Source organism: Solea senegalensis, linkage group LG9 (genome assembly GCF_019176455.1).
Source record: "Solea senegalensis isolate Sse05_10M linkage group LG9, IFAPA_SoseM_1, whole genome shotgun sequence".
Taxonomy (NCBI): Eukaryota; Metazoa; Chordata; class Actinopteri; order Pleuronectiformes; family Soleidae; genus Solea; species Solea senegalensis.
This window is the reverse complement of record NC_058029.1, coordinates 3,484,179-3,509,955: the sequence shown is the minus strand read 5'-3', so window position 1 is coordinate 3,509,955 and position 25,777 is coordinate 3,484,179. Positions and strand designations below refer to the sequence as shown.

The following is a 25,777-nucleotide window of genomic DNA, read 5'->3' as shown; positions in this document are numbered from 1 at the left end:
TTGCTTTTAGTGCAAGTTTATGAGCGGAGCACGGCGGCGGAGCCTTCAAGCATCTCTTTCTTATTTCCTTTTTTTTTCTCCACAGCCTTTTGTTTTGTCAGGCGATGTTTTAACCCCAGCTATAGCGTAGTTGCTCCCCAGCTTTGGGATCTATTTTTGGGGCTGTGAGGAATGTTGGGCCCCCCCGACTTCTCCCTTTTTCAACCCCTCGATTTCTCCCTTGGCTCCATCGGGGAATACGTTCACCACCATAGCATGCTTAGCCCTCGTTGCAAAGGGCCTGGAGAAGCTCTTAACATCGCTCATTCATAAATTGGATCCAGCTGATTGGCCGGGAGCCACCGATGGCAGCATTTTTATTTTTCCTCGAAGCTGAAGTAGAGAGAGAGAAAAGGAAAAGAAGGACCGGGGAGGAGAGAATGGATAGGGCCTGCTTTACTTGAGCTCGCGGGGTGACTGAATCCCCAAATCCTTTGTAGAAACTGCACCTCCTTCTGGGATTAGGAGCTTTATAAGCCTCATCAGCACCAGCCCAGGAGGTCAGGTTTCCTCCACCATGTCCTCCTTCACCACACCATCGAGTCCGTCTCCCTCCAGATGAGATTTACTCCATCTCTGGGCTTCCTACCGCCTGCTCTCCACATGTCTGCGTTTCACTTATTCCTGGCTTTTTCTCTCTTTCTCTCTCGCTGCACCATCAGGTTTCTTCTTTCTTTTTTTTGTTCCCCATTTGAGGTCCCGCTGCCAGTATTAGATTTCAGAAAAATGTTTTTAAATAACGGCTAGGAAGCGTATGAAATGGGAGTTTTAATAAGAAGGAAAAATACAATGCGGGAGCAGAGGGAGACCTGAAACCTTCAGGACCCTGTGGATCTTTTTCTCTGTTTTTCCATGACATCCTTTCCAATTCAGTGGTCTTCTCAAGGATAGCTGTGTATTTATTTTTACCTTAAGCACAGCGGAAGCAAAAATGGGGACGGTATACGATAATGGGAAAAGTTATGTACCACGCGAGCGCGACCTAAGCACAGCACAGGAGAGGACGATTATAAAGAGCCAATGCTGGCTGTTTTTGTTTGTGGCTCTCTGGGTTGATCACATTATTCTGCCCTCCTGCTCTTGACAGATGAGTCATAAAACCCATTTAAACTTAAACGTACCGCGCGTACGTCATTACGGGAGATTTTTCTCTCCGTGCTTTTTATCCGCGGTAGGTAAAAACGCGCCAATAATGACCGTCCATCGCTCGGGACGAAACAGGGGGAGGTCCACCTTTAAACAGAGATGGAAGTTTACAGCGGACAGTTAAAGTTTTTACTGTTCACCTTCAATTTCTCCTCCAAACACTGTGACTTAAACTATTGGTATGTTTTACAGCTGACCCGTTCTCTCTCCGTAGAGTTGTCGCCACATGTGCAGATTTAGCACACTGTTATTACCAATGGGGAAGAAAATAAGATATATATGTGTATATATATCTATATATGTGTATATATATATATATATATATATATACATATATATATATATAGATAGATAGATAGATAGATAGATATCTAGCTAGCTAGCTAGCTCCTTTAGCTCGGATTAGCTAATTACGGCAACAACAACATTAAACCACGGGACAGAGTCTGCCTTTATTCACAGCACTGTATGGTGATACACAGTCTCTGTTATTATTGTGCGTCTCTCACAATAAGAGGAATAACTCAAAATATGCAGGGTGAAAAAAAAACATTAGCACAAAGAAAGCCGATCCACTTTTCTATGACGATAAGAGCATTAAACTGAGAAAAAAATAATGGGACAAAAAGAAAAAATGTGCGATTAATTAACCTCCCATCAGCTTCCAGGTAAGACAGTCAAATGTCATATTTCTTTGAATGGCCTTGTTGAGGTTAGTTATTTAGCAGCAGCGTCACGCAGTGTTAGATGAAACCATCTCGACTAAGTCTATGTGTATTGTGTTATTCCCGGGATGTTGTCCAAGTGACAGCTGGAAGTTATGAGTCCCAGCCTCAGAAGCCGAATAAATCCCCATCTCCCCTCAGCGGCTAATGGATGTTCCTTACACAGTGTGGCTGCGGGCGAAACATAGACACCTCTGCGTTCATCATAGCGTGACAGAGTGCGAGCGAGAAGTCTGGCTCGGCCCGAGCTTTAAAGAGCGGCGAGGGACGCATGCGAGCGTCGCCGTCACGTAAGAAGAGGCCGCGCGTGGAAAACGCGACGTCGCCTACGTCCAAACTCCGCAGCGGGGAAACATCTGGCCCGCGTTTCCACCGCTGCAGCGGTTCAGAGGTTCACTCCTGTCATGTAACTGAAGGAACACGGAGAGGGGAAGGCAAGCACAGTGGGGAGAGAGAGGGAGGGAGATTCATATACAGTGTGTGGTGAGGGCATGAATCATTTATTAAAGCTGTGTCACATATCAGTAGACACACACGCAGGCTGGAGTCATTTCTAGACCTCGATACACAGCGGTGCTCAGTCTGTGATGCGTCGGCAGAGCAAAGGCACGGAAAATAACTGGACAAAAAAGTGGGTTTTTTGATGATGAAATGACGAGTTTGGAGTTAAAATGGTTCACTTCCTGTGTGTGTGTGTATGTGTGTGTGTGCAGGTACAGAGAGAATCAAACGTAACAGAAATCATTCAAGTCAGCAGTGGCAGCCGGTTTAGTGAAGCCTAAATATTTCTAATTTAAATGCTTTGTACCAAAACGTGTGGACCACTGCTGTGACCATGATTTCCTTTGCTGCATCACAGGATATCTAACGTTTTGGAACAAGTTTGACAGACTGGACTCAAGTTTAAATGTCTTCGGATAAAACGCTAATGTTTACTTTTGTCGTCAAATAACATCCACGTCTTTATTAATGTTTCCTGAACTACACGCCATCTTAGTTTTTATAAAAACTAGAAGAGACCATGTTTGGGAGAATCTCTAGGTGCACACCTGTCAATCACACTGTAGCCACACCCTAAAGAAAACCCTGTTATTATCTTTTTATATATATATACATATATATATATATATATATATAAATATATATATGTATATATATATGTATGTGTGTATGTGTATATATATACATATATATGTGTGTGTATCTATATATATATATATATATACATACACACATACATATATACATATATATATATACACATATGTATACATATGTACACATGTATATATATATATATATATATACGTGTATATATATGTATACGTATATATATATACATATATATATATATATATATATATATATATATATATATATACGTATACCTATTTCTAAACACACCAACTCATTTTTTGGTCCACATTTAAATGTATTACGCTATTTATTACCAACACAGATCAATTAGCGACGCACCGGTGACAAGGAATAAAACAAGGCAGTATCTCCCCCCCCCCGGTGGCCAGTTAAGAGATTACAAGTTCCAAGCACTTCTGCATTGGCCAATCTTTCTCAATGTCTTCACCAAACTGACCAAACAATCCACATATCAAAAAAAGAACAACACTTCATTAGCATCTTCTAATCTGTACAAACTGCAGGGCTTTTGATTGATCACAGAAAATCAATTCCCTGGAGGAGGAACAACAACAACAACATCACACGTTTGAAAGACCACTTTTCCACGAGTCACATAAAAAAAAAAAAAAGGTTGTTTTGCAGGTCAACGATGCATTTTATGTATATTACATTTGGAGGGCATGATAATTAAGCTGGAAAAATTATTCTGGATTTGGCATCTCTAGGTCGACCGGTGATGAGTGCGTGTTTTTATTTTTAATTGTTGTTTTTCCTTGTTTCCTTTATAAACTTGGGGTTCATTAAACTATGCTTATACTTTGACTCGCAGATAAACAGACACTCTGTTCTCGGCTTCAGGCGTCAGACTGGGAATAGAGTCTTCGTGGCGGTGACACGCCGCGGTGGTCTCGGTGGGATTTCTCTGTTGTGTTTACAGACTGAACGGTGAAAGTAGTTGTGAGTCTTTTCTTCTTTTCTTTTTTTTTTCCTAGTTATTTAAAACAGGTCACAGGAGTTCTCATTAAAAGCTTCCCGCCATTAAAAGGTTTTGGTTGAACGTGGCGGCGAATGCAGCACCAGAGGCGAGCTTTTGGCATTTATGTTTTCATTTTCATATATTGTCACTTTTGTTGGGCAGATCGATGGCACGTAAAGATGCCGTCGCTCTCCACTCGTTCACACGACACCCGGTGTTGTTTTGCGATCCGAGAAGATGACGCGGCTCGTTCCGCAGAGCGCGGGCAGATGAGTGGAAGAGTTTAATCAAGCAGAGGTGACGCGCGGCGGAGAGAACACAGGGTGTTTTGATTCTGCTGGGAATCTATACCGTGGGGAATGTGACTAATGGTTATTGATGCTGGTCAATGCCTTTAAGGGAGGAAGTAAACAATCTCCAGTCTGATTCACTGAATCACACACACACAGACGTACAGTGCAGTACATTAAGTAGGAGCGGGCCATCGACTCGTCTGCTCACGACTGGGAGTCTCTGTGGCTTTACATTTCTCCACTGTTCTTTGAACCCTCCCTTATTTTGGCGTTTGCAGTCTAATGTGTTTTTATATTAACAACACAAAATGGAGTTGGATGTGTGTGAACATGTTTCCCATGTGTCGGATGAGTGTGTGCAGGTAACCTTGCTGTCAGATGGCTTATGCTTCATTGATTTAGCGTTAAAAATTACGCCTGAAAACACATGGTTCGTTGAAAGTGCTCGAATGTTGTGCAGTTAAGACGTTAAGTTGTCTCCCAGCTGACGACGTGATACCTGGGGGGAAAATGCAAACTCCCAAGAACTCTGTCTCACCAAAGAAAATGACAAAGACTGACTTTTAACCAAGATCCTTGAATGTGGTCCTTGAATCTTCAGCACTTGGTCCTGGAAAGGCCTCGACAAAGGCGCGGGAACCCTGAGTCCACCGCCGAATCAATTACTCGTTTTGACAAAAAATGAAAAATGACGACACCCCTCAAATTAACCACAACATATTCAAATTTGAGAAGCTACATGAAAGTACCTCATAAACCCCTCACTTAAAAAAAACCACATGTTACTGATTGATTTTAGTAAGAAAATGTTGCTTTTGGATTTACTAAATGAAAAGGAAGGAAAATGAGTGAACTGTCTTTTTCTCAGTTATGATCAGCTGAAACCGTGCATCGGCATTTTTATCTCCCACCTTATGTAAATACTCGTTGCTCGTATGTGGGCGAAGTAATTACAGTTTGGGACTTTAAAGCCTTGTTTGAGATGCAGAAGAATTAAAAAAAAAAGCCCAGTGTGTTCTTAATCCACTGACTTCAGTAAGAAAACAAAAACAGCTCAGCTGTCCTGACTCTAATCAAACACTAATCTGATTGTGATCTTTCCTGTGTCTCTTTTTATTACGGTCTACGTTCGTTCCATTAAAGCCGATCGAGATTGGGGATACTTGTTAGTCTGCCTTTGTGCCTGAGATAATTAGTGTGTTCATACCAAGAAGCAGAATGCCTTAACGGCCACACTTGTTTCATCACGTGACGTAAAATAACAAAAGTGATGTAGGCGTTGCAGTCAGCGTTCTTGCGGTTCCATCATAATTGTAATTTTACACCACACTCTGAGAGTGACAAAGCAGCAGTGTCGCCGCGTGTTTTTCCCTCCTCTTCTTTCTTTCTTGGACTTTCTCCGTCTTTTCCTCGTGGGCACGCGCGGTTCACGCCAGGACACGCTCTCCCAGCTCACTTCTCACAGAGAAAGTGATAAATTGTTGTGATGCTGGTGGCGAGAGAGCGGTGCCTCGTTACGTCGCCGGCATCTGCTGAGCTTCTCTGTACACTTCCCTCCACCGTTGACCATCTGTCTCTCTCTCTGTGTGTGTGTGTGTGTGTGCAGGAGCTGTCTGTCTTCCCGGGACCCGTACTGCATTTGGCTGAAGTCGGGCAGCTGTGCCACAGTTTCACCTGGTTTCAAGTAAGTCAAACACACACACACACACACACACTTGGTGCTTATTATGGGGTAGCGCTGACGAATGTCACCACAGCCGTCATTACGGTCGTCAATATTGAGTTAATGTGAATGGTGAAATGAATGAAAGCTGCCGACGACTCTCATTCAGACTAATGGAAAACACAGTGTTGATGTGATGAGACATTCTGAGGGGTTTTTGTCGGGTGGTGCAGTGGCTTGTGTTATTGCCTCAAAAGCAAGAAGGTCACCAGTTCAGATCCTGGTTTGTGGGATTTTTTCCACTGTCCACAAACATGCAGATTAGGTTAACGAGACACCAAGTGCAGAAGGAGATCATGTATGAGGAGGTGAAGGTCAGTGCTAGGACGTACGAGTTGGGTCTTCAAGAACTTCTTTAGGTGTGAATGTGAGAGTCGTTTCTCTCCGTATGTTGGGCCTTCGCTGGACTAGCGATTGTTTGCCGTTAATATGCCGATATATCGGAAGTGCTTGGGCCAATGACCAATCCGACACCGGTAACACACGTCATCGGGTTGCACCTTCTTATTCTTCGGAGGTGATCTCACCACCTACTGCTTACATTGATCAACCTATTCCAGTGCATGGAAACACACTTTGAAGCTTGTTTCCTTGGACTGGCTCTGAACTGATTCCTTGCTTAAGTACCACAGCATGTTGACTCACTGACGGAGGTGCACCAGAGAGAAAAAAACATCACCCGAACTTTAATAAAGAGGCAGCAGCAAAGTTCTAACCAAGGTGATTCATTGTCGGTGTCTCCTTCAGACTGAGGACTCCAATCACGAACCACCTAAGGATTGAAGAATGCAGATTTGCTTTCTAATCAAACTCTCCAGCAGGAGGATTCAGACTTTAATTCTCCCCCAGAGAAGGTTGTACTAATTAGAGAGATCAGCCTCGGCATTGTTTGGTCAGTCTGAAAGCACATTAGTGGACACAGCTATATTAAGACGTTATTAGTTCAGTAACTCACAGTCACAGTGGACGCATTCCTGTCCCAGTCAATAACGCGCAGCCGAACAGAAGCCGAGGCAATAATTTCCATATCTGCTCTCACTTCTCCAGTAATTTGTCCGCATCTGCTGTAGCTGCACTCGTTCTCTTGATAATCAATAACTTATCTACAAGTGGGCAACCTCGCCGTGATGAATCTGTGACTTGCAGGTTTTTTGCTTTTCATAAGACCGATAAATGTGCGGAGTGATTTTTATTTTTTTAAAATCCGTTTGAAAAGTGTTTGGAAAGCAGAAATTGCTCGTGTTTGACTGACAGCCGAGCTGGCAAGACTAAAGAGACAGAGCGTCAACAGACGTGCTCTGGGAAACCGCAGCAAACGCGTCAAAAGCCTCAGTGATGGTAAAGAGTGAAAATAAGAAATCACTTCTCAACATTTGAAAGTTCTTTATGTGACAGAGCCTACTTTACTCAACCTAACCTGTAAACAGATGTTATCAGTGCAGCTTTGTTTGTTAGTTAGTTCAGAAAGCCCAAGTGCAAGGTAAGACGCGTCTGCACTTGTAGATAAGATGAGGCTAAACAGTGGTGCTGATAGTTCACCACGTGGGCTCCATTCTGGCTCATGGCCTGTGGTGCTGTGTGTCTGTCCCCCATTTTTCCTGCTAAATCTGTCCAAGTTAAAGAAAAGGAAAGCTAGATGCTAAGCATAAAACAGTCGACACCTCGTAAGCACAAGTCGTTTAAAACCTAGAGGCTCAAGAGACCAAAGACACAACAAACTTTTTTAAACTGATTTTCAACGTTTTAATCCTGAGAAAGCCCAGACAAGGAGGCGGACTGTCGGCAGCATCACTTATTAACTGCTGGAAACCAGGAAGAGACCCTGTTAATCCCCTCACACTGCAGGATAATTTGGCCAGATAATCCGGCACCCACGATTGTCTTGTCAAGGGCCCGATCGCGACCGAAATCTGGACAATTATCCTCTATTGAGGGGCAGCGTTTAGCTGTTAGCATCACTGTTCAGTAAACAGCAAAATCAAGTTTGTAACAGCGATAGAGACAAGCTGCGTAACAGGAAAATAAATTTAATAAAGAAAAGGGAAACCTAAAAAGATTTTTAAAAAACAGAATTGGTAACACTGTTGGCAACGTCGTCCTGTGGTTAGCTTCGTGTTAGCTTTGTCGCCATTAGCATCCTCCTCTTGACGCTCAAACTACTGACACTGAGAACAATATACAGAGCTATATTACACCGATTTTAACTATACATACAAAACTGACTTCTCTCACAGTGGCTTAAATCGATGGACAGTTCCAAATTGAAGTATTTCAGTTTGTCAGTTAACACAGACAAGTTCAAGATGCTGCTTCATGTACAGAAAACGTGCGCGCTGCCGTTGTCGAGCAGCTAAAATACAACTGATATACAGTTTCAGGCCGGACGAGCACTCATGACACAGTTTATATCGTTTCTCCACAACTTCCGTCTGCTTTCCCTCGACGTCTGTGTCATAAAATCAGAAGTGATGTTCGGCTGTGTGTGTGTGTGTGTTCCACTGCGCCGTCTGGCAAAATAAGAAAGATGGGTGGTTGGATGGATGGATGCATGAATAGGGAGACGGATAGGTGGATGTAGTGGAGGTGGAAGAGGAGGAGTCGAGGTAGTAAAAGGTACTATTTTCTTGTCTTGTGCCTTCTGGCAGTGGAGGACTGTGAAAATCCCCATGAGGCTGATGTACAACCTGCTGCTAAATCACCGTTCTTTTATCTCTATGTACATTGGTTATAAACACACACACACACACACACACATGCAGGTAGCATCACTTCCACTCGGACAGTTTCCTTCCTCTGGCCTCACATGGACAGAAGCAAATAGGATTTCTTTCTTCTTATAGATGCATGTTTCCGTGTGCATTCGCATTTCGGCTGTGTCCATTTCGGGGGGTTTTTTCTTGCCGGTTCCTCGGCCGGGGCAAAGTGACTTCCTGGAGTCGTGCCTTGCCAGACGAGCAGCTGTTTCCAGCAGCTGGTTTACTTATCTTCGTGTAAAGACTTCACGCAGCTGGTTCATCTGGCAAGCCCGTGGCAAAGACGAGACTCCGCGAAGCCACCGCGCCGCGGCCAAGAAATAATCAGGCACATAATCCGCCTGTAAAATCACAATTTGAGGACGTTGAATTTAGATTTTTTTTTTTACACCAGTCCTCGTAGAGTGTGGATGGATTAAATAGTCAGGAGGCAACATGTTGATTAATGACATGTAGACGTGCTGGTCGTCCCACTGTTTCCATCCTCAGGGTCTTTTTAAGGCTTGATAACAATTCATTTTATCTGTATAGCACCAAATCACAACATATTGTTGCTATAAAACAGGGCTGAGTGATTTGAGGAAAAAGTCGAATAAAACCTTTTTTTTCTGCCAGATATTACAATTAAGATTTTTTATCCGAGTCATTCGACAAAAAGTCCTTGAAATACTTTTCACAAACAGATAATCTGATTATCTACGTCCTACTGATATCCAACTCTGTGTCGAGGAAAAAAACAGGACGTAAAAGAAGATTCAAGAATTGGAAGTGTTGTTGCTTTCAAGTAAAAGTAATAAGATGTCGTAAAAAATATGTTATGTTATGTTATTAAAAATCTGTGAGTAATAAAGCGAGAAAACTTGGCCGGCGACTTGGAAAAGTTGCCTTTAATTTGGTCGTGACTTTAAGGAGTGGGGTTTTTTTTTTTTTCATGATTTGAGTTAAGGGTGTAATTATGATTAGGGTTAGTTGCGTGGTTTGAGGTTGGGAGTTAGTCACTGTCATTGGAAGGTGAGAGAGAGGAAGAGAGAGGAAGTCCTCCGCGCTGCTCGCCGAGGGTTTGATTTATGAGTCCGTGCTTAGCGTGTGGGACAGAGCTGCACTGGAAACCAATGGACCAGAACCTGGGAGAGATCAGCCAAAATATCCTGTGCAGACTTAACTATCAGGACTCTGCCAGAGAGAGAGAGAGAGAGAGAGAGAGAGAGGGACTCAGAAATGTGAATGGAAAACCAAAAGGAGAAAGTGTGAGGAAGAGGGGTGGAAGTTTTTATTTTATTGCAAAGAAAGTGCAATCGTGTCAGAGAACATCTGTATTTCATCTTTGCTTTTTTATGTTCAAGAAAGGAAACGCCGTGCTCGTGCTGTGTGGCTCTAAAATGACAAAAGACTTTCAATCTGACCTCAACACACACATGTTTATATATATATATATATATATCTCACTGGAAGAAGCTGAGGGAAAGATGGTGAAAGTGGAGAACGGTATAAAGGTATAAAGATGAAGTGATGTGAATCAGGCAGCAGGAAGAGCCTGACCAGAGTTCATGATGAAGCAGCTCAATAGTCATCACCCTACTGGGGCCTTCTCTCTCCCCCAAACGTCTCTCTCCATCTCCTCTCACATCATTTCTTTTCACTATCGGCCTCTTTTTCTCTCTTTTTTTATTTCCTCCAGTCCCCTCTCATTCAGAGTTGGCATAAATTTTAATGACTGATTTGTGGCCGATCGCGAGGATGATGAAGGAGAAGGAGAGTAGAGTTTTCACAGCCCTCTTTCTCTTTTTCCCGCTCTTCATCGCACACGTTGAAGGATTCCGCGACCGCCCGCCTTCAACTTCAAACTGTTTTTCGGGGGGGGGCTGTTTTAACGTCTCTGTGTCATCCATAATGCATTTGACACGATCACCGTCGCCAAAGCGCGACAACGCCAAAAACAAAACACGGCCAAGGACAGACGACGGATAAAGAAGCTGGAAGGAAAAAGCAGGTCAGCTGTGCAGAGCAGATTGAAACTTATTGGAGCATACGGCCGGTATTTCTTATTGTTAACAAATTACACAAAGCACTTGAAACAACACCCAGTTAATCCATCTCTTGATCCTCAGTAGCGCGGCTGTGGCGCTCTGCTGTCGTCCCGCCGCTTCCCCGACACATAGATCATTTAAAGAAGGTCACCAACATGTGGCTTTCATTTACTGCAAATAATAAGACAAAGGAGATTAAGTAGCACATTTGTTGCTGGACTATTTTTAAGCTGCTTATTAACACACAGCCGATGCCGTTGTGGGTATTCTTAGCTCGGTATGTGACATTAGAGCCGTTACCAAGAGGAAGTGTTTTAAGTTTTGCAGTTAATTTGTGTCATTAAGCATGTTATTTGTAAAGCTTGGAGAATGGTATGTATCCACGTTTCCATAGAAAGTGGATCTTTTTCTTTCCCCCATTGTTGCCGTATACGTTTACTGTGTCACGTTCCTCTTTCTTTAGTGGATTTATAGGCGGACTACGCAGTCGCGTGCTGGTATGATGTCACACTGTTTACGTAGCGCGTGTGGCTGGCTGCAGTTATAAACCCCTCCTACCTTCCTCCATGTTACTGGACTGAACATGGACACCATAATAAAAAAAAGGGTCAAAGTACATGTTGAATATTCTGCTACACCCTTGCCTACAATTTCAGGCAGTTTATCCTTAGCTACATAAAGCCCACATAGACCGGACGCTCCAATTAATGCTGCGTTTGTGTGTGTATCTGCGTCGTTACCTCGTTTATGAAACCCTAAAGTTTCAGAACAAACAGTTCAGCCACTGCTGAGAAAATAGTGTTGTATTGTTTTCCTGGGCTCTGCGAAGCGGATCGGCACTTCCTTAATTTGATGTCGTCATCAGAAATCCTCACCACTCCTCTCACCACTGTAGCGCCTCCTGGTGCGGGCACTAGTCCGGGCACATCCGGTTGCGTACATTCAACCGCAGAAGAAGAAGAACTACTCTCGTTGTAGCTGCTGAGATGCAGAGCATCCACCGTGCCAGAGGGGGAGCTGTGTATCTATTACGTCACTTCCAGGTACCTGGCCAATCACAGGACAGTGGGAAAGCTCTCGTTGGCTGGCCATTCACAACACAGTCCACATTCTAGGGGTGTGGTTTTGGTCTGAAACGAGAGCGTCAGTGAGGAGATATTTTGATCTGCTCGTTTGCAGCGACTAGGAGGTTTTTAACCCTGAAAACAAGTTCATATATGTAAGTAGACCTCCATAACTAACATATATGTGTGATACAAGCATTCGATGTCACCTTTAAAGCTACAGTCTGAATGTTTCTGTGTTTCTGAAACACTTTTCGTCTCAACACAGCAATCACAAAAGCCGTAGCTATGTTTATTTCTCCGTTCCGAAAAGATTCCGATTAGAATTTACAATGCCGTTTACGTGGACGCAAAGTAAAATGATCCGATGGTGGTGTGCGTAGAATGGACTATTATGAAATGTGCGGCGTCTAATTCCCCGAAGGTAGAAGCAGAAGAAGAAGAAGAAGCTTCACTTCCTCTCGTCTGAGACCTCCGTTTCTGTTAGTTATTCTTTTTTTTTTGGAATGAAAATACATCAGTAAAAAAAAAAAACAAAGTTTGTTACAAGGATCCAAAACCTCTCGTTGGCAATGATATTAGTTTCTGATTTTTATTCCGATTAGGCTTGTGCGTCCCCAGCTTTAATGTCGGTGATTCATATTCTACTCGTGATTATTTGTAAATAATTCCAACGAGGCCAACAGACGGTGAGTAACGAGGCACTAAACATTAAAAGAAGGTCAATAATGTAACTCATTCTCATTCCGCGGACGAGACACCGAACATCTGCAGTTGAATCATGTCCTCGCGCACAGTTCGTCATCTTGTCCCGTGAGCTGCTTGTGGAACCAGTCCCCGTACCTGCACTGTGTCTTGTTTATGAACTCTTTCGCAACGCAGGTGTTAATTTGTTGTGCATATGCTGGGCGTGAATACATCTTTGTGTGGCTTGTTATTGGAGACTCAGTCAACGCCGCATTCATAAAAATCTTCTCCTCTTTTTCCCTGTGATGTGCGAAATAAAATCACAATCTTGAGTGAGAGTGAGAACAATGACATTAATATTAAAAAATTACGTCAACTTAGAATTCAGATCCCGAGGGTTTTGTTTTGTAATGTAATGTCAGTATAACGGCGGACATGCAGACTGAAAGGCTTTTCTGGGTTGGCAGATGTCAACGTTTGACAGCCAGCGGTTTCTTGTGTTTGGACGGATTTTTATTTTTTTATTCCAACCCATGAACACTACAGAAGGTCAGTTGCGCCGTCGAGCGCTGACATGTCTGACGTGCTTGTCCAGGAGTGAAGATGACCCGTCTCGCTGCTAGTTAACTCGGCTTTGTTGACAAGCTTTGGCTCGCTCCAGCTCGTCGCGTAAGAGCCCGTTGTTTGGACTCGCTTATTGTCGCTCCGCTGCCGGCCCAGCGTCTGACGTTCGCCGAGCCGAGTGATTTATGTGCACAGTTTGACACGAGAAGGCTGTTTTCATATTCGTCCGCCAAAAAATATGGAACGCTTCTCTGTGCTGACCTTAAATCTGAGTCTCACTCGTGTGGGCGTGCTAAAAGAGAATTCAAAAAAAAAAAAGAATTGTGACATAACTGGTGCGAGCGGTTCAGTGTGCGGCTTTCACAGGTGTGAGGTGGAAACTTGAAGCCTCCAGTGCACTTAACAGCAGGGTAGGAAACGCCGTGTTGTCCGGCTGCGAAACCTTTGAAACAAAACCATTTACATATTCATTTATTCCGAGCTTTTAAATAAGGCAGAGGTAGCAAATGTACAACCGCGGCCCCGGATTCTGCTGCTGCCTTTGTGCCATTAAAACCCACTTCACTCCTTTTGTGTTGTTGACTTTCAGAGGAGCTCACGTCAGGCTCGGAGTCCACGTTTCAAACACTTTGACGAGAAGGAATTTCTCGGCCAGTGCTGTGGAAGCTTTTTCCCCATTAAATGTAAATGAAATGTCAATTACAACATGCAGGTATCATGACATAATATCACACACATCTCGTAGCAACATGTTTTTGGAGTTAAACATGAATAATTCTATACTCAATTGTGAGTGAAAAGTGCTACATGTGAGAAGTTAGTGATATATTAAGACAGAAAAGGAGCTATTTTGATAATCGATGAATCAGTTTGAGGCTTTTTTCATGATTAAAACCAGATTTCTGATCGTTTCGGCTTCTTAAATGTGAATATTTTCTTCATTTCTTTGCTCTGTATTAACAAAGAAATCATTCAAAACTGAATCCTTTCGGTCTTTGGACAAAACAAGACACATTTCATGGACCAAACGGTTACTCGGTTAACTGATTATGAAAGTAATCGTTGCAGCTCTAAATCAGACATGCCAGGGTGCAGATTTATCCTCTCTATGGTAAAAACAGAACTCTCAGCCTCAGTCGAGGTTAGCTTGTTCTCTCCGTCCCTCACTTGAGTGTTTTTAGATGGTGAGAGGAAACCGGAGAACCAAAATCTGGCACCCACGTCTCCGTTGTAACCATTTTAAAAGCTCAAGGTCACTGTTTTACTTTTATTGCCTTTCATGACCCCAAAGTAGACGTGAGACTCGACAATCAGCTGTTTTTATTTCCCTAAGAACTCCACCGACAACAGCCCCGGTGTAAACTTTCCTTTCCTCCCACTGCGACTGTTTTATGCATCCATATGGATTTTCCAAGATATACCATACCTGTACCCAGCTGTAGCTGCAGGGTTATGTGTATGCAGGTGGAATTTATTGAAGGTTTAAAGTTTTTTCTACAGGGGGAGACTGTTGATAATAAAAGGGTGGAAAAAGTAGACCCCGAACCACGGCTTTAAATAACTCGTAAAATATGAACTTAAGAAAACAAACACTTTGCCTTTTTTGATTCATGCCGGAGAAAACAGCCTCGCTGCGGACGTGATCAGACCATTTGCGGTGATTATTGCGTCGCCTCTCGGTCATAAATTCTCTCCCACACTCCTGCAGAGCATCAGACCAGGCCGTCTTTGACTTGATAATAATTTCCCCGACCCTTGACCAGTCGCAGGAACCACAGAGGAAGTGGCTGTTCGAGAGTCTCGGTTGTTTGTGAGTAACGGAGGGAAGTGCGACCGAGCGAGCGTCTGTTTGCTCCGCAGCCTCTTTGCACCCTTTCACACAAACACGCGCCGAATCCCGAGGGCGGAGTTGCTGCTTTAATGCACAAATATGGGAATGATAAATAAATAAACCTTTACTGAACAGGAAAGTAATTGGAAAAAAAAAAAAAAAACAGCCATAAAAACAAGACAACATTAAAATGTCCAACATTCATAAAATCCTAATGAAAAAATGTTTTGAAAAAAGGTTAAAAATTCACCAAATGAATTTCCTGTCTGGTTTATATACATTGACAATTTATGTTCCCGTTGCCTGGTCGCACTCAGTCAGCAGCTTTGATCCAGGGGACAAACTGCAGCCACAGGCCTTTTATTGCTGGGATTATAGTGTTATAAACCACAGCTGCTCCATACCACTTTTTTATGTCCAACACAAGTGGTCATGATGTCACCTATAAGAATCTCAAGTCCCATTTTTGAAGCCTCCACAATCCATTCAGATGCAATAGTAGCGTCGCCTCCTGGTTAGCGATTTAATATATTCTCATTTTGTGGTTGGCTTCAGGACGAAAACGGAAGATGACTCAAATGTTTCCTCTTTTACCTCAGGACAGGTCTTGGGGCAGCCCAGAAAAGGAACTCAGCTCGCCTGGGGTATTTAATTGGATACTATAAAATCCAGGCCATGGGGGCCTCCTCCAGAGCATCCCTCGCTTACATCCTGGTCACATGACATTGGTGAAGTTTGTCTCCGTTAACTGATCATTTACGTGAAATGAGGACGATTTGGTATTGCAAACTTTTCTTTTAAGGCGCCTTTATTTATTGATACTATCCGAGTTTTAAGGGCACAGGACATTAAGCAGGTCGCTAACACGATACTTTCCCTTCTTTAAAGGCTTGGTAACTTCCCGGTGCTGCGTTAACAACATAAACCTGATTAAATAGGTCATTTGCTGCTGCTGAACTCCACTTCCAGGCAACTTTAAATGTTGTTTTTGTTTCAGAAACATAGCTTTAGAAGCAGTGGGAAGATCTCGAAAACAAATGCTGAATATAACCATTACACCTGTGTAAGATGGTGTAGGAGTGAAGTGTCGGTGCCTGTTAACATCTGAGCAACACTGTTCTGTACCAGTTGTTGTCGGTGACTCGAGCGCTGACTCTTAAAAGGATTCATTTTTATTCCTTCCACCTCGGTTCAGCGTTCGCGATTTTGTTGTTTCTCTCAGGAGCTGAAAAGTGTATTTGTGTTGTCGACTGCGACTCTGAAGAAAGGAAAATCTAAAAATGTGTCTGCGGCGTTATGTATTTCTCGTGTGTGTGTGTTTGTGAGGTTCGCTAATTATAGCGAGATGCCGGGAGTCTGTGTTTGCATACACTGTAATGCTGGGTTGTGTTCAGGTTATATAAGGAACTAATTGGTTTGTTACAGAGTAGGCGTGCGTGCCTGTACAAAGTGTTTCTGCGTGGATACTGGATCATTACACTCGTGCGGCGAGCATGAGCCCATGTGCGTTTTATCTGGTTCACTTCAACGAGTGGGAGGGTTGTTGACGTTGATGCCAAAGCTCGAGCGGCTCCTGCTCCTCCGCTCGCACGGCCGTCACTCCACCGCTCGGCGGATGCGGATGCGTCTTGGATGAGCCTTTGATTTGTGATTGACTCGGAGGTGAAAGACGGCGTGTGAGTTGGAGCGAATCAATCGCATGCAAGTTATCAGCAGAGAGGCAGGAAGATCGATAATTGTCAGATTGGGGTCTCTCGTCGGTTTTGCAGCAGAGCTTCAGAAGGAGGCAAAGCCAGAGGATATAACAGGAGTTCAGGAAGAGAGAACTTGCACATTTTAAAAGAATAGATTTATTTGACAGGGTTGACCTTTTTTGTTTTTGCTCAGATGTGCCTCTGTTGTCGAGCTCATTCAGATTGATTCACAAAATACAATAAAAGTGTATAGTGACGAGATAAATACCTCCACCAAGGAGGAAGGTTGTGTTTTCATCATCATGGGTTTATCTTTAAGTGTGTCCTGCTGTTAGCAACTTCCTGTCTATGGTTTTATGATGGATCAATTATTTTTTGGTTTGGTTATATTTGACGTCGATTAGGGCCAAGTATGAAAAAAAAATAAAAAATACGGACCCGGGGGAGGGGGGTAATATTTCAGGGTAAAGTCTGTGGTGTGTTGAGGTTGCTTGACAAAAACAAAACACTATTTTCCCGACTTTTGTTCTTATAAATCTGCTAGTTTTAATCTCATAAATCTGCGACTTTATTTTCTTAGTTTTTCCTCGTAGATTTGCTATTTTTAATCTCATAAATCTGCGACTTTCAATCTCATAAATCTGGGACTTTATTTTCTCGTAGATTTGCCACTTTAAATCTCATAAATCTGCGACTTTATTTTCTCGTAGATTTGCTACTTTCAATCTCATAAATCTGGGACTTTATTTTCACGTAGATTTGCTACTTTCAATCTCATAAATCTGGGACTTTATTTTCTCATAGATTTGCTACTTTCAATCTCATAAATCTGGGACTTTATTTTCTCGTAGATTTGCTACTTTCAATCTCATAAATCTGCGACTTTATTTTCTTGTAGATTTGCCATTTTCAATCTCATAAATCTGCGACTTTATTTCCTCGTAGATTTGCCACTTAATCTCATAAATATGCAACTTCTTTCTTGAAACATTACCCCAGCTCCCACGGGTAAATAACTGTTTCTTACAATGGGCAAAAACAAAATTGCTGATTACAGATTACGGATTTGGCCTCATTTTAAATTTAACATGGTTCAGATGTGGGTCAAAATATCGATTTGGTGATATATCTTCGCCCTTCCTCGTGCAACGCGATAATCGACACATTGATTATGACAGAATTGTTGTATTGTGATCTTATTGGTATCGCATATCGTATTCTCACCTCTAATAATATAGACAGGTAAAGTTCTACACACATCCGAAAAGTCTTGGCAAAGATCTGTGCTTAACGTCCAATCATCCTTTTGTCATTTTGGTTGGTTTGGTGCTTCCACCAAACATGTCCTTGTCTCCGTGTGAAGCCTCTTGATAAGCTAAAATAGAGGAGGGTTGGAGCTCAAATAGGCCTTTATTTCAGAGCTAGTGTAAGTACCAATTTTACCAGCTGCAGTCTGAGTAGTGTGAAGCGCAGACGCGTCTTGTGAGAGGCACAGATTTAGAACATGTCGGAAATGAGTCAGTGGAAGTCCTAGCGGAGGACGCAAGGTTGAGGGGGAAAGTAAATACCTACACAAGGAAATTACAACGGTGAAGTACAAACACACAACTGCTGAAGAGCAAGCTCTTCTCCAGGTTTTGGCCACAGATTATTTCCTCTAACTCCTCGTCAACAAAAACAATGTTGGGGAAAACTCAATAAGGAACTTTGTAAGAAATGGGTCGATGCAAATTCATCGATTGCTCTCTTTGTCTTCATTACAGTGTGTGTGTGTGTGTTCTTCTTTCCTCCAGAGGCGGATTTGAACAGGACGTGGAGAACGGCTACCACCAGTATCCTGATACCTGCCACGGTGAGATGGAGATATTTATTCGTTTTCAGTGATTTACATAAGCAATAAACAAAGAGCGGGAGGAGAGCTGTCGAGCAGCATCGCATCCTGATGACAGAGCAACGAGGGGCACAAATGATTGTGGAACTAACAAATTATAATGGAGAGTTATGATGTATTTATTTCCAGCGAGTTCACGCTGGAGAAGTTTGAAGAGCTTGTGTTTTGTTTTTTTTTATCCGCCCCCGTTTAAAATCCCTGCTGGAATATTGATCTCATTCTTTCTATGTTAATTTAGCTTTTGCTCATAGAAGTGTTTTTTGTTGTTGTTGTTGTTGTTGTTGTTGTTTTTGTTGTTTAGGTCTTTTGTGGGTGTTTGGGGTTGTGATGAGAAATGCAAACGCGGCAGATTCGACAGCACATGTCTCCCATTAGAAATGAAGGAAGTGTAGACAACAGGAGCTTTCACTTGCACTCATGTTTGCTCTGTTTTCTTCTTCTCCTCCAGACGTCCTGGCGACCACTCGCAAGCAAAACACGGCGCTGGATTCAGCGTATGGTCAGTGACTTTTGTCTTTTCATTTAACTGCCCCACCTGAGTACTGATGGCTTAAACCTCGCAGCCGTTTGCAGCTGTGCTTCACAGCAAACGGAGAAATTAGGCCCTTTTTTTTTGTTTTGCTGGGTTTCTTTTGGTCATATTGACAGTTCTCTACAACCACTACTGCATCAACGTAGAAGGACACGCAGAGAGTGTATTTGTACGGCATTTTCGGTGGGTTTGTCCTTGGTTCATTCCCCCATCTCTGATGGGAATCAGTTTATTAGTTTTCTATCTAATCCTGTGGACAAACAAACAAAACTGAGCACCATTGAAATATAACCTTCTTGGTTATGTGGCTGGTCAGACAATAGCACGTTTAATTATTCAAGCTGATGTAGGACAGGACATTTTTGGCATTGCTAATAATTGGTAATTACATCATAACCTTAAAGCATTGTGTCAATCAAGTGAACCTCCTCTGGACTCTGTTTTCAGGCAGGTTTCCTGGCATTTAGTTGAGTGCAGAGAAGGTTTTGGAGTGTATATATGAAGAGGTATTTTAGTGGTTTTCAAAGGTAATCCTTGTATAAAGCAAAGAAGAACCTCCACAGCGGACAAGTGTGAACAACTGAGATGTTCTAGAAGCAGCAGAGCAGCACCGAAGCCTTGTGAGGTCCCAGGCGAGCAAAGACGCAATAAAATACACGATTAAAACAGCAAAAAACACAAGAGCCTGTCCCAAAAATGTTTCAAGGTGGTGATGAGACGCCACGTTCAACAGATTTTTGAGTACTGCTTTAGAAGTTTGTCAATTCACTTTATTGTACACACATAGTTCTATGATAATGGAAAAAACATAACTGTGGTAATTATGACAATAACATCAGTGGGAGACATCTGCTCCGATGTTTCCAAAGAGAACATTTTGTCACTTTGTGGAGGCTCAATTATGATGATTATTGTTATTATATTTATTTATTTTTTGTTAAATCCGATAATCTGATGACACGCCATCCATGTTTTACATAAAATGTCTCAGTGCAGCACGAAAAGTAGGAGCATCACTCTCGCACTTCTCGCATCATTAGAATACGATAGAATCAGTCTGCAGTTGAGATGAGCGAGGGGGCGGGGCTTTGAGTGGCCGGATCTATAAGCAAGTGGTGGGTGTTCACGTTCCAAATCACACGAGAGTCCGTGGAATGAAGAGATTAAGTTTAGGGTTCGGTCACCCATGCAAAGTGCAAAAAAGAGAGGTGGGCGGGGCTACAAGCAGAGGAACTTCAAGTCGTCCAAACGCTTGTAGCTCCGCCCACCTTAAGTTCAACCTGAAGCATTTTATCTTTTGCTGTACTGTGATTGCACCACAAGTGGGCGATGTAGAGCGGAGCAGATGTGTACACATGATGTCATTTCCTCCATCAGCGTCATCGTCACATGACTTTGCTTTTATCACCTCATCAATCCAAAACAAAGGAGAAAATTCTGTTCCTCAACTTGTGAATGAACCCGAAAAAAAACTTGTGTCGATTGAAGTTTTGGACCGCTATCAATTTATTTGTTTCTTTGATTAATGTTTACAAGTTTACGACCAAGACCGACCGGGTTCTCTTCCTCACACTCGCTCAGTGTTACTCACTGACATGTCTTCAGAGTAAATCTCTCCGCTCTTTATGCTTAACTGGTAACTGGGGAGGTTACAGAATCTCTCATTGAGGCGGCTGAATGGCCGGTCACCTCTCGGCCATTCCGACAGCCCAAACATTGAAGCCATTGTCTGAAGCATCGCTCCTTTGATGGACTGGGAGCTTTGCCGGCAAGGCTGCCTAATGCCCTGTATCAAGAAGGATCATCATCCCTGTCACGTCCCATTACTCCCCCGCCGGCCACACCGCGCTGCCCCTGGCACGGCTGGAATAGAAATAGAAAGGCTGCCAGGCAGGCTTGCCCTCGGATAAGATTGAGGAGTCGGTGTTGGCTTTCTAACGCGGCGACATTCAAAGCCGCTCATTTTTTGTCAGATAGTTGACGGCCAGCCTCGTTTTGCTTTTCCCCTCTCTTAACAACTCAAAAAAAAAAAACACCCACTGAAACTTTTCCGAGGACTTTTTTATGACTTACTCAAAGAGCGATCTCTTCGTCGCTGAACAAATAAGGACACAAGGGAGTTAATGGCAGTGTCTGATCCAAAGCAGTGATTAGCATCAGCGCCGAGTCCATCACGCTGGAAGATGTCGGCCATTACGGCTCCACAGCACCATCCTTCATCTATTTCAGTGTCTTTCTCAGAACAGAGGCCACTTTGTTTGCCACAGGCTTTCGGCTGGAACACACACACACACACACACACACACACAGTGCCTCAGTGGTTTGTTCAGCCTCCCCGCTAGATCAGAATTACCACTCAGTCGGTAGCGGGACTTGATGAGCAACCCTACTGCTTCATCCTACGGGGGGTTCTCACCACCCGCATGCTTCACTGCACTATTTCAAGATTTTAACACACAGTCGGAGTTGGTCTCTGTTGTTGTTTTTAGCGTTGTGCTGATTCACACAAAAATGTTTTTTAAGTCACTGCACTGACGATCAATTATCAGCTTTCCTAGACAATAGCGTGCGCCATATGCTCAACAAAGCTGCTCTCGCACAAGGCCTTTCGTTCTTCGCCGGCTCTGAGAGCTCACCAAAGCCTCCAAATTTTGTTTTTTTTCCCTCTCTCTTCCACTTCTCTCTTGCCCAAATAATCACAGCCAGCAGAGGGAAGGGTGAGAGTCAAACACCCCCCTGTGAAGGTAATCAAAAGTTCCTCTGTTGGGATACTGTGCTCGTATTGTTGCACTTCATCAAGAAATAAAAGAGGGCAAACAATATGATGCAACGTGCACGCATATCATAACACAAGGGTGATAGATTGAAGTAATGATGAAGTCCTGGAGCTGCTGTCTGAGGCGCCAGGACCAAACACCCCCTGGTGTATGGTTTTAATTTGCCCAGCGCAGATGGTGAACTGACGGGGGCCACTCATTCACTGGGAACCTTGTCTACTGGCTCACAGTCAGGGAGAGAAAAAAGCCCTGGTTTTTTTTTTTTCCTCCTCCGTGCAAAATGGGTGTGTGAGCGCTGCAGAGTGCTAACACGATGGCTGGCTTATTAGCGCGGGGGCCCGAGCCAGTAGCAGCATGAGGCTCACCGGACCTCAAGGACAACAGAGGGCTAATAATGCAATCAAGATATGGAGTGTGTCATCAAGACAAATATGTTTGATAATACAAGGCCTTTGGCAGCTAATGGCCAGTAGGGGTGGGGTGGGGGCGTTTTTGGCATATGTTTGAAATGGTTCCAAATGTCGCTGCTCTGCCTCAACACGACTGAAGCTTCTGTGAAACAGCTGAGCTCGGAAGACCGGGGGGGGCGGGGCCTCTTACACCACCAGTATCTGTTTCAACCCATCTGTGAAAACACTTAGCAGAGCAGACACGGATGAGTTTTATTGGTGGTTTATTGGTGTGTGTGTGGGGGTGCTCAAAGAACAGTCAAGTTCAAGATAAGTCCCCAGAACCTGAGTCGAGTTTGGACTTAAGATAAGATAAGATAGTCCTTAAATAACCAAAGTTTGAACATGGGAAATTGTATGTACTATGAGTATATTTACGGAGTGTAAATTTACTACTAGCTGCCTTTGAATACAAATGACACAGAAAAGCAGCTTTTACTCATAGCCTCCATTTTACAATTACTAGATTTTCCTTGATGGGTTTTACAGTACGTGCATGCAAAAAAAATACATCTTTATTTATTTATTTTTTTTAAATGTAACCAGATATTTTGAAGTGTGATTATAACTTTGCTGGGAGCAGAGCTTTGTCATCGCAAATGCAGGAATGCCAAAAATCAGGACCTCTGGGAGGATGAATGTGGGTGAAGTACACTGTAGCACTTGAATTGTGTGTGTGTGAGGGCAAATGAAGTGATGAATGGATTCAGCGTCTGCTCTGTGTGTCCATCACGTTGCTCACTGTCATCACTGGTGTTTAACAGGTGGTGGTTGTCCCTCCACTTAGCACTCACCCTCATTTTTGTGCAGTTGATTGTCTCGGGCTGATTCACATTTCACTAATCACTCACTCTGTTGCCCCCCCTCCTTCCTCCTTCCTCCTCCTTCCTCCTCCTCCTCCTCCCCCCTCCGTTACAACCGCAGGGAAGACCACACCCACAAGCGCCAGCACAACCCAACATGGGGCGGCTGACCCTGAAAGAGGTACAGGTCCTGATGGCCCTCCCCCAGGGGGGGAACAAGGGTCACCTGACTCGGAGCCAATCAGTGTGGAGATGGAGGGTAAGGGGGAGGGATGTGTGTCCTCGTTGAATTCTGACCTGCAGGGGGGGCGGGAGGGGCGGGGTTTGCACTGCTGGGCCCCCGAACGCCTCACCGTGCACAACTAACCCAGACTGACCACTAACAGAAAACAACACATGATGTTTCACCCTGGTAAAACATTTGCAGCACGCATGGCCTCACTGTGCACTGTGCTCCCTCATCTCACCTGTGTTTCCATAGCAAAGACACTCATTCATCCATCAGCCCTGTAGTGTTCCTCATCCTGATGAGACGTCGATGAGAGAATGAGTCATGACCGGCATCGATGGTCGGCCGTGGACCCGTGCGACGGATGGCACGCTAATATGAGTAAATGTTCTTCCAGGGTGAAATATCACGTTCATTAGCTCACTAACACTTAACTCCCGAGTTAAGCCGACCTCTTAGAAATAAGCAGCAAGCACTGATAATTGATTTTATTTATTTTTTTTCCATTTTCTTCTTTAAGCCACACACCTCATTAGTTCCCAGCTGTACATGACGGGATGCATCATTTCCTGAGCAGCTTCACTTCACTTCACCAACGGTTCCGCTGACTTAAAGCCCCGTGTGATTAAATGATGGGATGCTGCGTGAATCGCACTCGACTCGAGCAGAGGACTGCGGCGTACATTCAGGGACAGACACTGTGACGAGTATCGAGGCCGGGTCACATTAGCCCCCCTTATATTCAGCCATACGTCTCAATGTGCCGCGAATTTGAAGGATTTAATGACTTAAAGCAGATACCGCACTGGCTCTAATTAACTCCTCAAATCAGCCTAAACAACACTGCTCCCACGTGAACTCTCCTCATCTTTTATTTAGTTTGTCAACACTCGCAAATAATATTCCCTCAATGTTTTCCAACACGCTCAAAAAATTCAAGAGCACGAACCAGGTAACGTCTCTAATCCTCCCGGACGTGCTATAAATATACATTTTCCTCTCACAACAAACAACACAGAGGGCGCTGAGGCAGACTGTCAAAGTTCCATCGTGTCGCACTCCTCTTTTAATTTGTTCAATTCAGAGTTAATTTTGCTTAAAATTGCTAACATTAAAAAGTAAAGTCTCAATTTTTGCCACGTTAAAGAATTATCCGCAAAAAAAAGGGAGAAACAAGAGTTCAGAGAACAGCCTCTCATCACAGAGATGACGGGCGATGCGGGAAATGTTTGATTCCCCTCATTAAACCTGTAACTAATCGATAAATGAGCACTGTAAAGATTCAGCAACCTGTTCCTTCCTCAGTGACGTCCACTCTGTTCAATCAATATCATCCCTGCACTCACGCTCCTGTCCAAGTCTTGGCGGATGTTTAACACAGAACGTGGCGCTCACTCAATAACAAACCTTAGTATCAAATAATCTGTAGGTGTATTGAGCAAAAACCTCTGTAGATAATTTAAAAAAAGTATCTTCTTGTAAAATCCACTTTTATTAAAATGTAACACAGATTTAAAAAAAAAAAAAAGACTTCACAAGGTGGAACTGTTTCAGGTTTAGTTGCCATATGCCTCAGAAAATGTGTAATTCCACTATGAAAGGGTTACATTGTGAGGTTGTTTGTGATCCCGAGTTCCCCTCTCCAACTTCTACAAGTTCTGGTTTCACTTCAAACTCGTCAAATGTTGCAGCAGCGAGAGTCGAGGCACTTTTAACAGCCTCACCGCACCACCCAGCTGCCCCAGCAAATGACATGACCTATAAAACTCCAGCCAGTTCCTGAATATTTAATTACACCTCGATCTTTATGGCCGTGAGTCCCATTATTTCTTACATTTTTAATGTGACAGTTTACACTCGTACTGATTAACATTACAAGAGCCGCAAGGCCGTGAGGGGAAAAGCAGGAAAACATGTCCGTGATGTGCAGAAATGTGTTCCATGACAACTCATGACATGTTTAGGAAGAAGTTTTAGTTCATCCGGACATGATTCACTGAGGAAATGTTGCAGTTCCTTCTCCCCCCCTGACCTTGCTGCTTGCGTGTTCAGGCAACGCATCAGACGCCCATAAATCCCCAGTAGGTGAACGAGGCTTCCATTCACGCAGCCAGACTCTACGACTGCAATTATGAGCTACTCAGGCTTAAATAAGAAAAGACCATTACAAATAAATAACGGCAAGGAGCCGCAGCCTGGAAGTCAGACAACAAAGGTGGAGAGTGGGAGGAGGGTGAAGGGCGTACGAGGAACAGCAGCACAATCCATTTTAGTCAAAAGACCGTGGAGCTGCCTGTTCAATCAAAAGAGGTGGGCAGGCAGGTAGATAAGGCGGAGGAGGACCTGGTGTGGAAGTACCAACATCACAGGCCTCCAATCTGTCACACTAACTGTCCATTTCTCTCCAGATATCTGCTTTTGTGTCAAGACCCTC

General features: G+C 43.5%; 1 protein-coding gene across 4 annotated transcripts in view; it reads left to right on the top strand.

The window, feature by feature from the left end:
* The window catches only part of sema6e (sema domain, transmembrane domain (TM), and cytoplasmic domain, (semaphorin) 6E), a 174,120-nt gene that overhangs the window by 132,672 nt on the left and 15,671 nt on the right, over positions 1 to 25,777 (top strand). For 2 of the 4 annotated variants that reach the window (XM_044033664.1, XM_044033665.1), the window contains 4 exons: positions 5,926 to 6,003; positions 18,456 to 18,514; positions 19,002 to 19,052; positions 23,236 to 23,373. In XM_044033664.1, the coding sequence (XP_043889599.1) occupies positions 5,926 to 6,003; positions 18,456 to 18,514; positions 19,002 to 19,052; positions 23,236 to 23,373 (326 nt within the window). The remainder of the gene's footprint in view (positions 1 to 5,925; positions 6,004 to 18,455; positions 18,515 to 19,001; positions 19,053 to 23,235; positions 23,374 to 25,777) is intronic. The other 2 variants (XM_044033666.1, XM_044033667.1) reach the window with 2 other exon arrangements.